This window comes from Eptatretus burgeri, chromosome 1, assembly GCF_056783735.1.
Source record: "Eptatretus burgeri isolate ZD-2024b chromosome 1, Ebu_testis_v1, whole genome shotgun sequence".
NCBI lineage: Eukaryota > Metazoa > Chordata > Myxini > Myxiniformes > Myxinidae > Eptatretus > Eptatretus burgeri.
In genome coordinates, this window is record NC_140961.1 from 137,932,815 (window position 1) to 137,951,055 (window position 18,241).

Sequence of the window (18,241 nt, forward strand, 5' to 3'; positions counted from 1 at the left end):
TATATATATATATATATATATATATATATATATATAATATATTTACTTTGAAAGCTATTAGGCTTCATGTTGATAAGAGTGGAATCATAGTAATGCAAGGAGATGTTCAGTAAAAAAACAACACCAGACAATGTATGCATTGAGGTTTGTGGAAGAGCGGCACGAAAGGGAAGCACAAGGGCAAGGATGTCCGAATGTACCAACTGCACGAGGTGAGGGGTTGCAAGTGAAAGGGAACAGAGTCACAGTGGATGTAGTAAAGGCCAGAGGTAGAAATAGCCTGAGGAGGTGGTTAGCAGCAGACTTGTAGTCCTGCAGTGAAGAGCTTGAGATAGTTGACTGAGGAAGGCAGTTAAACATGTAATTGAAGAGGTGGACAAGTGAATGGAGATGTGTGCTAAGCTTGGGAAGGATGACTTGGGTCTTTCCCAGACAGGGGTGAATGACGGAATGTCGTTGGATTGTGAATGTGATGATGGAATCTCGTTTGTGAATTAAACATTGTTTTGTCGTTATTTAATTTTAACATCACGTGCACAGTAAGTAAATGGATCTTTTATAAACATGATGAGGCAACTCACAATCACTCAATCGTGACAATCCCATCTTGTGAGATTGTGAATTGGACGTTGTTCCCTCTGCCACCGAAGGTGGACGGACGTTATGTTTTCACCCCTGACTGCTTGTCTGTGAGCAGGATATCTCAAAAAAGTTATGGACGGTTTTGCACTAAACTTGGAAGACATGTTGGGTGTGTAACGAGAAGAGAATGATTAGATTTTGGTGATGATCTGGATCTGGATATTGGAATTATTTAAGAAGTTATTCACTGTTGAGAGATGGGGGCAAAAATTATATATTTATATATATATATATATATATATATATATATATATATATATATATATATATATATATATATATATATATATATATATATATTGTTGTGGTTGACGAAATTCGCAAACCACCATTCAGGTCCCTTAGGTGAGATATCTCTGTAAGTATATGTGTAGTTAGGCCCAAACCCGTTGTTTCGAGGGAATAAATGTCATTCATTCGGGCTGCGACCCTTCTAGATAGCCGTTTTTCTTTTACTATCTTTATTTTGGACTAGCCGCCATTACTACCACCACCAACCACGTCTCAACAGCCATCACACAACAACCACCAGCCGCAACGCCACTTCACAACAACGCCAACAGCCACGACCTTTACCGTCACATCTCGCTCTCGCAACCATCGCATCACCGCCATTTCCGCGCCGCTTGTGGGCACCGATACTGGACTCGTGCAGGGCGCGCACCGAGCAGCGTGTGCAGAAACATCACAGCCTTTCCGAAGAAAACGGATCAAAAACGACTCACGCCCACTTCTGTTCCGTCCTATCGGCGAGCGTGGGGCGATTTGGCCCCACCTCCAGGTGCGTTGGAGTAATATCGCTATATGCAAATTCATGGATCAAAAAGCATTCACGCCCACTTTTCCTCGGTCCAATGGGGAGCCAGCCAGAGGTGAAGGGTTGAAGGTAAAGGGTCGAAGGCGAAGGAGCGAGGCCCCGGGGGCTATAAAGGGCTGCGTTCGCTCGCCAAACAAGGCAGTTCACAGTCGGTGGAGTTGGGAAGAGCCAGTCAAGAGAGGAGTCGGAGAAGGCAGTTGGACGGAGCTGTGGAGAGTTGGAGAGGTGGCGGCGGCGAAGGCAGTCGAGGGGGTGCTCGTGTCAGAGTCGGGGAGCTGCGGAGGGGAGAGGCCGGCAACGCGACCGAGGTCGTGGTGGAGACGCTCGTCGCGGGACCTGAGACAGGGAGATATCCTCCTTCCCCCGAGCATCAACAACCCCCTCCTGTTTCCCCCCGCGCTGAGATAGTGCGAGAAGGGGGCCCCGTTCCCACCCCATACCAGGCAGTCCCAGCGAGGCCCGCGGAGTCGGGGCGCCAGCGCCATTTTGCGGCTCATCACCAGACGGGTAGGCTCGACGTGGTCTCGGCCCCAGGCCGTCTGCCCCCTCATAGTGGAGGGTGGTCCCTTTTTCTTTTGCTTTGAGTATATGTGTTGTCGGCGCCGTCTGTGAAGTAAAACTGTATAAGTGTTGCCGTGTGCTCGGTAGTCGGTTAGCTCTGCATTGTCTTTTGCTTTTACATTTGCTTTTTGTGCATTATTGTGTGTTTCTTCTTCTTCTTTTACATTTGCTTTTGGTGTAATTGTATATGTGTGCTTTCCGTTCATCGCGAAATAAATGTGCTTTATGTTGAACTGTTTTCCCGTTTCGCTTCGTCTTTTCCTTTATTGAATCTCCATCTTACTTCACGTAACGGGTTGGTCGTGGGCTAAAACGCCCGATAATTAATCGAACCGTCGAGGCCGACAATAACACCGCTCGGTTATCCCGATAGTACGGAACGGGTCGCTTAAAGTGGCCCGTGTCCGAAGTCGACCTGCGGCGAGGTGCGATCGCCCGGTCTACCCTCCGTGTGGGTACTTAGGTAGGTCGAATTTGGCGAGCAACCCTATCCCACGCGGGGGGCCGATTGGCACGATCGTGGTGAGGCCGAAAGGTCCACCCGTGACTAGTTCCCGGCGTTAGTCCGAGAGGGTCACGACGGGATTGTCCGTCCGGTGGGCGACGTGCCGCGATTCGAGCTACGTGGCCGTTCGCACGCCGACGGGCGCGAATCCGCAACAATATATATATATATATATATATATATATATATATATATATATATATATATATATATATATATATATATATATATATATATATATATATATATATATATATATATATATATATATATGTGTGTGTGTATATTGTTGTGGTTGACCAAATTCGAAAACCACCATTCAGGTCCCTAAGGTGAGATATCTCGGTAAGTATATGTGTAGTTAGGCCCAAACCCGTTGTCTAGAGGGAATAAATGTCATTCACTCGGGCTGCGACTCTTCAGGATAGCCGTTTTTCTTTTACTATCTTTATTTTGGACCAGCCGCCATTATTACCACCACCAACCACGTCTCAACAGCAATCACAACAACAACCACCAACCACAACGCCGCTTCACAATAACAACCACCAACCACAACGCCGCTTCACAACAACAACCACCAACCACAACGCCGCTTCACCACAACCGCCACGACCTTTACCGTCACAACTCGCCACCATCTCATCCACACCATCTCGCGCCACTCGTGGGCGCCGATGCTGGACTCGTGCGGGGCGCGCACCGAGCAGCGTGTTCAAAAACATCACGGACTTTCCGCAGAAAACAGATCAAAAACGACTCACGCCCACTTTTGTTCCGTCCAATCGGTGAGCGAGGGGCGATTTGGCTCCGCCGCCAGGGCGTTGGAGGGCGGTCGCTATATGCAAATTCATGGATCAAAAAGCATTCACGCCCACTTTTCCTCGGGCCAATGGGGAGCCAGCAAGAGAGGTGAAGGGTCGGAGGCAGAGGGTCAAGGGTGAAAGAGCGAAGCCACGGGGCTTATATAAACGGCTGCGTTCGTCAGTAAAAAGAGTTCAGTTGGAAGTTGAGAGTTGAGTGTGCGGAATTCAAGAGAGTCGTCGGTGGAGCTGGAAAGAAGTGGTACCAGTCAGAGTGAAGAGGACGGAGCTGTGGAGAGGTGACGGCGGCGAAGGCGGACGAGGGGGTGCTCGCGTCGGTGCCGGGAGCGGCACAGGGAGAGGCCAGCAACGCGACCGAGGTGGAGGAGGTAGACGCTCGCCGCGGGACCCGAGACAGGGTTATATCCTCCTTCCCCTGAGCATCAGCAACCCCCTCCTGTTTCCCCCCGCGCTGAGATAGTGCGACAAAGGGGGCCCCCTTCCCACCCCCTACCAGACACTGTCCGCGAGGCCCGCGGAGTTGAGGCACCACCGCCGCTCCGCGTCTTTTCTTTTCTTTTGGTTCTCTTTTCTTTTGCTTTGGGAATATGTGTTGTCGGCGCCGTCTGTGAAGTAAAATTGTATAAGTGTTGCCGTGTGCCCGGTAGTCGGATAGATCTGCATTGTTGCATTTGCTTTTTGTGTAATATTGCATTGTCTTCTTCTTTTACATGTGCTTTTGGTGGAATTGTATATGTGTGCTTTCCGTTCATCGCGAAATAAATGTGCTTATTGTTGAACTGTTTTCCCGCTTCGCTTCGTCTTTTCTTTCATTGAATCTCCATCTTGCTTCACGTAAAGGGTTGGTCGTGGGCTAAAACGCCCGATAATTAATCGAACCGTCGAGGCCGACGAATAACACCGCTCGGTTATCCCGATAGTACGGAACGGGTCGCTTAAAGTGGCCCGTGTCCGAAGTCGACCTGCGGCGAGGTGCGATCGCCCGGTCTACCCTCCGTGTGGGTACTTAGGTAGGTCGAATTTGGCGAGCAACCCTATCCCACACGGGGGCCGATTGGCACGATCGTGGTGAGACCGAAAGGTCCACCCGTGACTGGTTCCCGGCGTTAGTCCGAGAGGGTCACGACTGGATTGTCCGTCCGGTGGGCGACGTGCCGCGATTCGAGTTACGTGGCCGTCCGCACGCCGGCGGGCGCGAATCCGCAACACTGGTGTCAGGTCGTGCGATATAAATTCATCGCCCTCCTCACGGCACTGGTATTGGAGAACGGGAAAACGGGCTCTCCTGTCTCCGGCTAAATTCACGGGAATCGGTCCAGGGGTGAGAGAAGCGACCCCCGATTCCCTCCAAATTACGAGCGAGCTAAATTAACCCTTTAAGAGAAGCAAGATGGCGTCTCAAGGCGAGCGGGAGCCGGGGGTATTAGAAATGGATGTAGAATGTGTAGAATCCATGGCTCAGGATGAAATCCCCGTGCAGGAAATGTTAATTGTACAGGAAAACGAACTCGCCCAACTGAACCCAGAGCCCGAAATAGGTGCGGCAGCGGCCGCGGTGTATGACACCTCCCCTCCCCCTCTCCACCAAAACCCCCCAACCCCTGCCGAAACGGCTCACCCAAGCGCACCCGACATGGCCCAGCTATTCACCATGCTGGCAAAAATGTATGCGGAAATGACAGCGAACATGATCAAGCAAATGAACGAAAAGATGGATACATACACAAATGAAATGAAAAACGAAATGAAAGGCATGAACGAAAAGATGGATACAAACACGAATGAAATGAAAAACGAAATGAAAGGCATGAACGAAAAGATGGATACAAACACGAATGAAATGAAAAACGAAATGAAAGGAATGAACAAGCAAATGAAGGAAGAAACTAAAAAGCTCCGGGGTGAGACGCAGAACATGGGCCGATGCCTGCAGGCGGGCATGAAGGCCGTTAGCAGGGAGCTTAAAATGGCGATTCCACGTGTAGGAACGAACGAGCTGGAAGGGGGTGCAACGGCTGTCGGGCCCGCGGTGGAGGCGGGTAAGGAAAAAGTAATTCGGGAGACAAGAGACGAGGTGAAAGTAATTGCGAGGGAGAGAAAAGAACAATTAATACGGAAAGCAAGGATGAGGTACGCGGAGATCGTGAAAGAGCAAGGAGTGAAAAACAGGGAAGGACGGGAGCGACTTAAAGAGAAAGCAAGGTTGACCTACATAAAGATAAGGGAAAGACGCCAGAAAGAAACGGAGACTAATAGACAGGAGGGGACAACAGAAACTTATAAATGTATAGAGACACGGGAGACAGAAAAAATAGAGGAGAGACTGCATGAATTGGACAAGGTTAGAGACGAACACACACACAGAGGTAGTGGAGGACGATGAGGTTGAGCTGGCGGACCGTGCAGGGACCCGGTGCGAGCAGCGGGATAGCCTCCTCCAGTTACGAGGGGAGGGAGTATGCCCCCTTGAGGCGAGTCACGACCAGGTGAGTTCGGTCGTGCTTTGCGAGGTTGAGGGGACGAGTGCTGCGGACGGGTGCACGGAGAGCTTGGGGGGTATGGAGGCCCCCGAGACCCTTGTGGGGACACGAGTCCCCAGTGTGGTTGTCCCTGTGTGTGTGGTACAAGGCGTGAGTGCGTCCCCGTGTGTGGAAGCGACCCCGTGTGTGAGTGGTGTGGTGGCGATGGTGCTGGAGTGCGTGCTTCCCAGCACGCCGTGTGTGGATGAGGCACCGTGTGTGGAAGAGGCCGTGTGTGTGGATGAAACGGCCAGTGTGGATGAGGCACCGCGGGTGAGTGCCCCCGCATGCGTGAGTGAGGAACGGTGTGTGGATGAAACACCGCGGTTGAGTGCCCCCGCGTGTGTGAGTGAGACACGGTGTATGAGTGAGGCACGAGTGAGTGGAAGGCCGCGAGTGCGTGGAGCCACGTGTGCGAGGGAGATGACATGCGTGAGTGAACGGCCGAGTGCAAGGGAGACCGTGTGTGTGAGAGAGCGGTATGTGAGGGAGATGTCGGTTGGCATGCGGGAGCACGCAGCCGCGTCTCCCGGTGTGAATGTGATGGAGTGGAGTGTGAGCGTCGTAACACGCGGGAGTGCGTGTGTGGAATGGAGACTACGATGGCGACATGTGAGGAAAGAAAGCCGAGTAGCGGCTGTAGTTGTTTCGGGAACCGTGCCGGGTTCACCCAGCAGTGAGCACGCGGTCCGTGCTGTGCAACGCACGAGGCCGCCACGTGCTCGCTTGCGAGAGTGAAGTCCCGGTCCGGAAACGCACGCGGTGGATTTGCCGATCCCGCGGACGGACAAAGTTTAGGCAGGACTACGGATTTGGACCGGACGGGTTCTCCACGCGATCGTGTGTGTTAAGCTCCAACGGGCAAAGCACATGTGTTCGCGTGGGGAACCCCTCGAGACGTGGGGCTTGTGTTTTTTTTTATGCGCACGGTGACGCCATGGCTGCACGTGGGGTTGGAATCCGGCAGGAGAGGTATCCCTGCCGGATGGTACCGTCCAAGGAGGGTCGAGGAACACGTGCAGCTGCATGACGTCACGGGCAGGTGCAAAGTGCGCGAGCTCTGAGTTGCCGCGCTAGTGCTGCGCAGGTAAAGAAAAAAAAAAAGCAAGCCTCACTTTTGGGTGCATAGGATTCCTGGGCAAGGGGTGGAAGACCCCCTTACCGGGGCACAGGATGGAAACTAGTTAGGGGGAAGGGTTAGCTTAGTTAGACCGACTTCATGGGGCAGGGGTAAGTCCTCATGGAGTCCGTGGAATGGATTAGTTAGAGGGATTGTAGCGAGATTTAGGTTGGGTAAATAATTTTTGGGACGTTTGAGGACGGTGACAGACTTTGGATGTGTAGAGGGGATGTAGTTTAGCTACGTAGTGTTAAATGGAATGTGCTATAGTTTAAGGGACGACGTGGGAGCACGAGTTAGTTAGGGGAGGTAGATAGAAGGATGGCAGAGTTCAGCGGTGTGTGTGTTGAAGAGTTGGTGAGTGAAGTGGAAGCATGTGCTTGGTGAGTGAGTGAGGCCAGCGGGTCTGTGTGAGTGGAGCGAATGGGGAATGCATGGTGCGATGAGTGATTGGGGGGAGGAATGACTCCCGCCCAAGGGACCCCCGGGGTCAGTGTAGAGTGAGTTAGCTGGGTTAGTCAAATTAACAAAAATGGAGGTCGTTTTGCTGTTGGTGGGAATGTAGGCTCGAAACCCATTTGGAGGGGTGCAGGAGCCCTGTTGACGGGCTTGGGAGCGTGGCTGCGAAAGGTGAGTATCGCTGAGTGGGTACCCCGGACACCAGGCTAGTCGGCCGTGGTAGGCCATGGGCCCATGGGGGGCCGGGATAGAGTAGTGGGCATGGGTGCGCCTGCTTGGTGCGGGGGCCCGGGGCGCCATTAGCCGCGTGGGCAGTGTTGTGGGCATGGGTGACCCTCGGAAAGGGGCCTGGGAAGCCAGCCTGCCACGTGTGCGTTTCAGGGGAGGTGCCATGGGGGGCACTCCCCGGTGTTAGGGAGCTGGTAGGCTCGGAGGCAGTGTAGTGCCCGGGGGTGCCATAGCGGGAGATTCGGCAGAGGGTCGTGCCTGCCAAAGGGAGCCACGTGTCCCAGCCATGAGACCGTGTGAGGGCACGGAGAGAAAATTGGGGGGCGAGGCCCGAAATTGTGAGGACACCAACACAGGCGACGGGAATCTGGGTTGTTAGAACCAATAGTTTAAGCGAGAGGCGCTTGTTGAAAGCCCCGGGGTAGTTTAACAGTTAAATGGATAGGGTAGAATAGGAAGTGTACCCCTCCGCACCATCCATCCCCTCGCTCTCGTTGTCGGCCGCTGGACCCACTTTGTGTTATAGATCGCTGAACTCTGGGGAGGCCATTCTGAGGCTTCGTTGGGCCTCGACACAGGACGCTAGCTCTCCCTTATTCCCCTCCGGGAAGGGAACGTAGGGGTTGGGAGTAGGCTAAGTGACAGGATAGGTTAGCCGAACAAGGACAGTACAGGGGGTTAGGGGACGATTTATAGTGGGGAAGTAAAAATAAAAACAACAAAAAAATAAGTTGGGGCTAAATTGGGGTTTGACAAATTAAGGGAGTGGGTATGTACAGTGACAGGCAAAGGCGATAGGTTGGGAGGGAGACAGGTAGGTAGGTCCGAGCCCGCCTTCCAAGTGGCCAGCACCACCGCACTCCCTCCACCAACCTCCACGGAACGGCAAAGGCTGGCCAACTTCATCGGCAGCTGTTGTTTTGCTGCGAGGCCTGTGCCGGCCGGATCGTCTGCAGCCGTTTTCTGCAAGGCCTGTGCCGGCCAGTTCATCTGCCGGCTGTGTTTGCCTGCAGCGGCCTTCTTCTGCGGGCTGTGTTTGCCTGCTGCCTCTGCCTTTGCCATGCCCACTGCCCACGTTCACCAGCCCCGTTCAATTTTTGCTTTGCCCCCCCCTGTTCATTGCCATGTGCGCCAGGATCAAGGCAACAGTTTGCAAGCTGCAAGAACTGCCCTGTTGGCAGCTACAACACGGGCCTGCAGTGGCGGCCCGTGCACCGTGTTTGCGTCCATCCATTCATCCATCCATTCGTTGTGTTCATTGCGTGTGCCACTTGAGCTGGCACGGAGACTGCGTTGTGCAGCCCATGCACCGTTGTGGTTCACTGCGTTCAGTTCAAACCATTCATCCATCCATTCGTGTGTTCATTGCGTGTGCCACTTGAGCTGGCACGGAGACTGCGTTGTGCAGCCCATGCACCGTTGTGGTTCACTGCGTTCAGTTCAAACCATTCATCCATCCATTCGTGTGTTCATTGCGTGTGCCACTTGAGCTGGCACGGAGACTACGTTTGTGCGGCCCATGCACCGTTGTGGTTCACTGCGTTCAGTTCAAAAGGGAAGGCCTTGGACTGCGTGTGAGCAGCCGGCCACGTTCCCTGTCACCTGCATTGTTTGAGCCAGAGACTGCATGCGGGCAGCCTGGCTCCCTGCTAACTGCTTTCTTTTTGCAGAGTTCATTGATCCTGGGCCATGGTTTAGTGTAAAATTTGTAAGTTAAGGTTAAGATGTACTGTAAATATGAGTGCGCCCCCGGCATGTTTGTCTTAGCGCCGGCAATTTTATTTTAGTCGGCCGTGTGAGTGAGTTTGTTTAGGTAGTTACGCAGCCCTCAGGTTATTTATTTTGGGGACACGAATACCATGAATGTCGCACTCAGGGATCCGTAGGTAAAATGTACTAGGGGAAAACTACACATGATGGCACACGAAAATTTGACGACTCGGGACGAGTCTATAAAAAGGGGAGGGGGTAGCGTTGTGGTTGACCAAATTCGAAAACCACCATTCAGGTCCCTTAGGTGAGATATCTCGGTAAGTATATGTGTAGTTAGGCCCAAGCCCGTTGTCTAGAGGGAATAAATGTCATTCACTCGGGCTGCGACTCTTCAGGATAGCCGTTTTTCTTTTACTATCTTTATTTTGGACCAGCCGCCATTATTACCACCACCAACCACGTCTCAACAGCCATCACAACAACAACCACCAACCACAACGCCGCTTCACAATAACAACCACCAACCACAACACCGCTTCACAACAACAACCACCAACCACAACGCCGCTTCACCACAACCGCCACGACCTTTACCGTCACAACTCGCCACCATCTCATCCACACAATCTCGCGCCACTCGTGGGCGCCGATGCTGGACTCGTGCGGGGCGCACACCGAGCAGCGTGTTCAAAAACATCACGGACTTTCCGCAGAAAACGGATCAAAAACGACTCACGCCCACTTTTGTTCCGTCCAATCGGTGAGCGAGGGGCGATTTGGCCCCGCCTCCAGGGCGTTGGAGGGCGGTCGCTATCTCCAAATTCATGGATCAAAAAGCATTCACGCCCACTTTTCCTCGGGCCAATGGGGAGCCAGCAAGAGAGGTGAAGGGTCGGAGGCAGAGGGTCAAGGGTGAAAGAGCGAAGCCACGGGGCTTATATAAACGGCTGCGTTCGTCAGTAAAAAGAGTTCAGTTGGAAGTTGAGAGTTGAGTGTGCGGAATTCAAGAGAGTCGTCGGTGGAGCTGGAAAGAAGTGGTACTAGTCAGAGTGAAGAGCACGGAGCTGTGGAGAGGTGACGGCGGCGAAGGCGGACGAGGGGGTGCTCGCGTCGGTGCCGGGAGCGGCACAGGGAGAGGCCAGCAACGCGACCGAGGTGGAGGAGGAGACGCTCGCCGCGGGACCCGAGACAGGGTTATATCCTCCTTCCCCCGAGCATCAGCAACCCCCTCCTGTTTCCCCCTGCGCTGAGATAGTGCGACAAAGGGGGCCCCCTTCCCACCCCCTACCAGACACTGTCCGCGAGGCCCGCGGAGTTGAGGCACCACCGCCGCTCCGCGTCTCATCATCAGACGGGTAGGCCCGACACGGTCTCGGCCCCAGGCCGGCCTACCCCCCTCATCCTGGAGGGTGGTTCTCTTTTCTTTTGCTTTGGGAATATGTGTTGTCGGCGCCGTCTGTGAAGTAAAATTGTACAAGTGTTGCCGTGTGCCCGGTAGTCGGATAGATCTGCATTGTTGCATTTGCTTTTTGTGTAATATTGCATTGTCTTCTTCTTTTACATGTGCTTTTGGTGGAATTGTATATGTGTGCTTTCCGTTCATCGCGAAATAAATGTGCTTATTGTTGAACTGTTTTCCCACTTCACTTCGTCTTTTCTTTCATTGAATCTCCATCTTGCTTCACGTAAAGGGTTGGTCGTGGGCTATAACGCCCGATAATTAATCGAACCGTCGAGGCCGACGAATAACACCGCTCGGTTATCCCGATAGTACGGAACGGGTCGCTTAAAGGGGCCCGTGTCCGAAGTCGACCTGCGGCGAGGTGCGATCGCCCGGTCTACCCTCCGCGTGGGTACTTAGGTAGGTCGAATTTGGCGAGCAACCCTATCCCACGCGGGGGCCGATTGGCACGATCGTGGTGAGACCGAAAGGTCCACCCGTGACTGGTTCCCGGCGTTAGTCCGAGAGGGTCACGACTGGATTGTCCGTCCGGTGGGCGACGTGCCGCGATTCGAGTTACGTGGCCGTCCGCACGCCGGCGGGCGCGAATCCGCAACAATATATATATATATATATATATATATATATATATATATATATATATTGTTGCGGTATTCGCGCCCGCCGGCGTGCGGACGGCCACGTAACTCGAATCGCGGCACGTCGCCCACCGGACGGACAATCCAGTCGTGACCCTCTCGGACTAACGCCGGGAACCAGTCACGGGTGGACCTTTCGGTCTCACCGCGATCGAGCCAATCAGCCCCCGCGTGGGATAGGGTTGCTCGCCAAATTCGACCTACCTAAGTACCCACGCGGAGGGTAGACCGGGCGATCGCACCTCGCCGCAGGTCGACTTCGGACACGGGCCACTTAAGCGACCCGTTCCGTACTATCAGAATAACCGAGCGGTGTTATCGTCGACCTCGACGGTTCGATTAATTATCGGGCGTATTCAGCCCACTACCAACCCTTTACGTGAAGCAAGATGAGGATTCAATGGAGGAAAAGATGAAGCGAAGCGGGAGAACAGTTCAACAAAGCACATTTATTCGCGGCACACGGGAAGCACACAAATACAATTCCATCAAATGCACACAAAAAAAAGAAAACACAATTCCATTTACACAAAAAGCAAATATAAAAGTGAAAACACAGTGCAGAGCTAATACCGACTACCGAGCACACGGCAACACTTATACAATTCTACTTCACAGACGGCGCCGACAACACATACCCAAAACCAAGGAAAAGAAACACCCTCAAGGAAGAGGCGGGCCTGAGGCCGAGACCGGGTCGCGCCTACCCGTCTGGTGATGAGACGCGGAGCGGCGATGGCGCCTCACTCCGCGGGCCTCGCAGACAGTGCCTGGCAGGGGGTGGGAAAAGGGGCCCCCTTGGTCGCACTATCTCAGCGCGGGGGGAAACAGGAGGGGGTGGCTGATGCTCGGGGTATAGAGGATCTTTATTATCCCTGGTGTGCGTCTCCACCTCGGCCAGGTCGTGCTGCCGGCCTTCCTCGGGCGTGCAGCTCCCGGCACCGTCGCGAGCACCCCCTCGTCTGCCTTCGCCGCTGCCGCCTCTCCGCCTCTGGACTCTCCACCCTGGACTCTTCTTTGGGCTCTCCTCGTTCGACTCTCTTCGGCTTCTCCAGCTACTGCAGGCTTCGGGCTCCAGACTTCCACACTCTTCTCTCCCCTGACTCACGAACACCGTCCTTTTATCCCCCCGTAGCTTCGCCTTTGACCCCCTCCCTTTGACCTTTCACCTCGCTCCCCATTGGCCCGAGAAAAAGTGGGCGTGAAGGCTTTTTGATCCACAAATTTGCATATATCGATCGTTCTGGAGGCGGGGCCAAATCGCCCCTCGCTCACCGATTGGACGGCAAAAAGTGGGCGTGTGTCGTTTTTGATCCGTTTTTGAAGCACAAAATCCGTGATTTTGTACACGCTGTTCAACGTGCGCCCTGCACGAGTCCAACACCGGTACCCACAGCGGGGCAAGAACGGTGGCGATGCTACGGTTGCGAGGTGTGACGTGACGGTCGTGGCGGTTGTGGTGAAGCGGCGTTGTGGTTGGTGGTTGATGTTGTGGTTGTGGTGGTAATCATGGCGGGTGGTCCAAAATAAAGATAGTAAAAGAAAAACGGCTATCCTGAAGAGTCGCAGCACGCATAAATGACATGTATTCCCACTAGACAACGGGTTTGGGCCTAACTACACATGCACTTACCGAGATACCTCACCTAAGGGACCTGAATGGTGGTTTGCGAATTTGCTAACCACAACAATATATATATATATATATATATATATATATATATATATATATATATATATATATATATATATATATATATATATATATATATATATATATATATATATATATATATATATATATATATATATATATATATATAGCTGTGGACTATTTATGACACAACTTGGTCGATAAGTGGGGAGGTGACAAAAACAAACCGATTAGATTTTGGTTAAGGTCCGGATGCAGATCCGACCTATCAGTGGGATACAAAGGGTAAACTGTTCAGTCTGGCGGAGGTATGCGCCCTACCGATTGACGTTCTAGTTTTGACTGGAGTAAACCATGACGTGTAGGAAGCATGCTGCTGTTGTTTTGATGGGTTCCATGAAGTTGGTAATGGCATACCAAGGTGGGTCGGGGGAGGGGGAAGAGTTATAAGTATTCCATTATTTCAATGAGGTAATGAAGACATAATATGGAATGATGTAAGAATGCCCTCTTGCTTTGAAGAAAGAGGATAGATGTGGGACAAAGAGGTTGAGGAGTTGGGGTAAGGAGGGGATTGAAGTCTTGGGGTTTGAGCGGGGGGGGGGTGGTTGAGGACTTGGCTTGGCGGATGGGAGTGGGAGTTGATGACTTGGCATTCATTGGGGGCGGGCTTGTGGGAGTTGAGGACTTGGTCTTCGTGGGGAGTAGCTGTACATGTAAAAAGAAAACCTACATCTTTGAGATGAATTTTGATAAAAATTATCGCAAAATGAACGAAACGAAAATTTCATTCCGTACGGTGTTTCTAATTATGAAAATTTCTCTCAAAGATACATTAATTCTCATGAGAGTTTCCAGTAATTGGGAAGACTCTTAATGTTTATAAAGCTGCAAAAGTTTTTGGGCCCTTTACCACGTATCTCCTTATCTCAAATTCATCAAAGGCGTTTGTGCATATCATCCTGGCCTGAGCGTTCACGCGAGTGCCTCTCGTGCGCGCATGTTTCCTGATGTCGTGCATTTTGGTGCCAAATTGCTCATACTTCATCCGTCTCCACGGCAGCAGAGCTTTGTGGATGGAGCCGGAAAGCGGAAGGCAGGCCACACAGCTGCACAGCAGCAGCAGGAGGTTTTAGGATTGCGATTTTCTGAGGCGCAGAATGAAGCGGAGCTGAAAATCACCCAACATCACTTGCGCCAGCTGCAAATTGAGGTGTGAATGGGCGAGGAAACTATCTGCCATTGTGTTAATTGCAGCTTGCTCTTCCTGGCATATTGTTTTGCATCCAATGTTGATCCATGTCTGTCTTTTTGTACTAATATTTTGCATCCTCAACTGTTTCCAATCCCATGACTTATTATAATAATAATTTTAATTATTATTACTAGCGGGCACTCCTGCCCTCTTGACGGGATTACCCTTCTCGTTTTTTTGTCATTTTTGAAAGAAATTTTATTGATCACAACACAGAAGATAAAGGAAGATGATTTGTAATACCGACTACCACCAAAGGTGGCGTTATTTCCACCATATGTTAATTTTGGTGTTTCAGTCGTGATATCCACGTTTGCTCCATGATGGTAAGATCATTACCTTTCCCATCCAGAGTGAGTTGCAGAGCTCCCGGTTGGAGAGAGCGGAGAAACTTGCAGAGAAAGCCAAGGAGGATGCACAGCGAGTTGAGGGGGAAAGAGTTACCCTGTTATCTCGGCTGGAGCAGGCTCAGCGCAGACTTGCGGAGGCTGAGTGCAGGGTATACTCGTACTCTGCGTCTGCTTCTCCCTTGTGCTCGTTATTTAACTTTTAACCCCTTTCCTTTTCACTTAGCTTCTTTTGCTTTTATTTCCCTGATAAATGGAAATTTTGAGGAAGAGGTGTGGTCACTTGAGAAACTGACTTATCCTGATATGGTCTGCTCACTGTTTCCTCTTACCCGAAATGAAGGTCAAATGGATTGTGCATTGGTGTACTTCCATGTTGGTGCAGTCACGCTTTGCATGCATTCGTATTCAAATGGAATCGTTGGCATGCCTGTTTATGACCGTCGCTGTGCTCGTGCAGAATAAAGAAGAGGTGATGGCGGTGCGTCTGCGCGAAGTGGACGGTATAACGGCCGTCCTGGAGCTCCAACAACGAGTCGCGGAGCTGGAAATCCAGGTCTTGCTCAATTTTTGAGAACGTTTTAAAAAAAATTTTTTTTTGCAAACTGCCACAATGCCTTCTTGGCATTCTGAAAAAAAAAAACCCGTGAGCCCTTTCGCTGTGTTGCTGTGCTTACTACATGCATTTGTGGGTATTGTGCTGGGTAACATTCCGTTTCATGTCAGTAATAACGTTCTGTATGATTTATCATGTTTTTTTTTTCAGAAAGAGGAGCGACAGTTGCAGCTCCAGTTGGAGGGAAATGAAGGACAACCATCCATGCAGGCACTTACAGCCAAAATTCACGAGCTACAGACTGAGGTGTGGAGGCAATAATGGCATTACTTGTATTGCCTCTCTCGTGTAGGAGAGGATGCACAAGTAACAAAATAGGAAGACGTTAGGGCTGGAGTTGAGAGAGATGAACAGGTTCAATTGGAAGTAGGCTGGGAGAAGGGTTTCTGGTTTATTGGTGAGTCAGGCACTTTTAAGGAAAAGGGCTTCCTGGGTAAAAGCAGCAAGAGGGGTTCTTCAATTTAAGTATAACCGTGTGATGTGTGTACGTTGTGCTGGTTGGTTAGGTTGCAAGACTCGGAGGAGAGTCGGGTCTTGACCCCTCAATGACCTCCCCATCATCTGACGAGGAGTTTTTATCGAACCCTTCGATTTCGCTGCTTGCTGAAAACGGTTGTCTCTTCGAAAATGGTGACATCGCTCACAATGCTCATTCCACCTCCAAGTGACGTGGGTTTGGAAATTGGCTGGGAAGACAGCCTGCCAACTCCTCTCACTACTCACATGCACAAAGGTTTCCCATTCTCAGAAATACCGTCTGCCTCTTCCATTGTATTCCTCACTTGGACTCTTGCCGATTATAAGCTAATTGTGCCAACATTGTTCTCCCTCCTCCCTCCCATCATCCCCATCCTTTCTGTCATGTCTTTCTTCCGTTACAATCTGTTTGTTCGCAACTCCCCCTACCATCTCCCCTCCAATTCCCTAACTGTGCTAAGCTTGTTTGTTGTACCATGGTGAAAGCAAACAAGCAGAGCTGCTTGTTGTTTGAGCCAAATTCAAACCCATGCAATACGTGGGGTATCCTTCAATTCATAACTTGCCAATTACGCTATATTGTTCATAAACTGGATGGAACGGTGCATGCGTATACCAGACTGTTGTGGAAGCTTTCACCTCATCCTGTGGGTCTTGTGTCGGCATGTAGTCCAACTCCTCAGCACTCATTTCTCTCTTCTTCCACCCACATGCTCTCGTCTTTCCCACTCCGGCTTCTCAACTGCGCGCGTCTTCTCATCCATTCGTCTGCCAGAGTTCTCCCAAACTGCCGCCGTGTGCCAAAAAAAAGAAAAGAGGGACAAAAGCTTGAAACTTCAAAGCAAGAACAAGGAAAGGTGTTTTAATTACTAATGGCACCTCATTTGTATATATTTATACCTATCAGTATTTTAATATAAAATAATGTTGAACCATTTTGAGACAACCAAAGGTATTTCGTGATTGGGCAATTCGTTTGCATACACGATGCAATTAACAATTGTCTGACCGGTCGTGTTGCTTCCTGACCAGCAAGGAGTTGTATCGTCCGACTCTGGGTGTTGAATCAACCGTCCGGTTTAGCTCACGAATGTTCAAGCTTGAAAACGGCTGTCCAAAATTGGCTCATGGAAGCTTTCGTATCCTTCTGTGATTGTTTCACACTTCCCTTTTGGGTGGAGGCCTGTGCTTTCTCCAACATGGCAACAGAGCCACCTCCAAGTACCATCTCTTACACGGCAATAGAATCACCGCTAAATATCACAGTCAGGAAGTGTTGTCATTGACACAGCACGTTGGCTTCACCGACAGTCCCACTTCGGTCGGGCCCTCGAGCTTCACCACAGTCATTAACATTAAGCAACCTTCATTCATAAATCACAAACTCATCAAGATGCAAATTTAAGCGCAAACAAATCAGAAACTTAGACACAAACACATTCCACGAGTCAAACTTCGGTTGCCTCTGTATGATTACCCCCTTCCCCTCACCGCTTCTACCTGTAGCATCGCAAGGCAGATAAATTTTGTTCTTTGTTATTTTTTGATTTTTAGTATCGGTCTTATATTTTCCTAATGTTTATTATTATTATTATTATTATTATTATTATTATTATTATTTCCATGTTTCTTTTGGTTTTTGCCTTTCCTGGACATACATTTACCTAAGTGGTGCCAAGCAGGTCTTCCCACCACCGACGTGGCGAATCGACAACCCAAGTCTTGAAATGCCAAACTCAACCGTGTCTGTTGTGCAGATTCAAGAAATTGCATTTGAGCGTTGTGCCTGTGATATATTTTTAAATTATGTGTATGCCTACCTTCCTACTACTATATATATATATATATATATATATATATATATATATATATATATATATATATATATATATATATATATATATATATATATATATATATATATATATATATATATATACACACATATATGTATGTGGAGTCCATGTACATACTTTGTGTATAGTCATGCATACATTATGTAAAAATTCCACAACAGTTGTAACCCAAAAATCGAGTAAGACATCGTTAGACTGCCATGCATCCAGTGGTTCTTCCGAATATTTTTGTTAAAATTTTTATTTTGTTACGTCTCAGTATTTGTGAATGCACTACTTAACGTATTTGAGAGATCCTGGTAGTTGTCAAAACGTGGGACCAAATGGTGCGAGCCGTCGGATCCGTACGCCGCCGTTCACCTTCACATCGGAGAGTTCTATACATGTTACTGCAGCAACGTTTGAGCTGGTGGCCATGCGACGGGAACACTTGTGTGCGTGTGACATTATTAGCAATATTTGTTGCTTGCATGCTAAAGAGATCAATTGCTTTGATCTATCATTCGTAATTTGAAATTCCTGCCAAAAACAAAAACAACTTGAATTGC

At 50.2% G+C, this 18,241-nt stretch overlaps 1 protein-coding gene across 8 annotated transcripts in view; it reads left to right on the forward strand.

The window, feature by feature from the left end:
* The window catches only part of EVI5 (ecotropic viral integration site 5), a 112,746-nt gene that overhangs the window by 94,146 nt on the left and 359 nt on the right, over positions 1 to 18,241 (forward strand). For 7 of the 8 annotated variants that reach the window (XM_085900038.1, XM_085900056.1, XM_085900061.1 and 4 more), the window contains 5 exons: positions 14,206 to 14,355; positions 14,750 to 14,896; positions 15,205 to 15,300; positions 15,511 to 15,606; positions 15,867 to 18,241. The exon at positions 15,867 to 18,241 is cut by the window's right edge and continues 359 nt beyond it. In XM_085900038.1, the coding sequence (XP_085756164.1) occupies positions 14,206 to 14,355; positions 14,750 to 14,896; positions 15,205 to 15,300; positions 15,511 to 15,606; positions 15,867 to 16,028 (651 nt within the window). In that variant the 3' untranslated portion in view covers positions 16,029 to 18,241. The remainder of the gene's footprint in view (positions 1 to 14,205; positions 14,356 to 14,749; positions 14,897 to 15,204; positions 15,301 to 15,510; positions 15,607 to 15,866) is intronic. The other variant, XM_085900051.1, reaches the window with a different exon arrangement.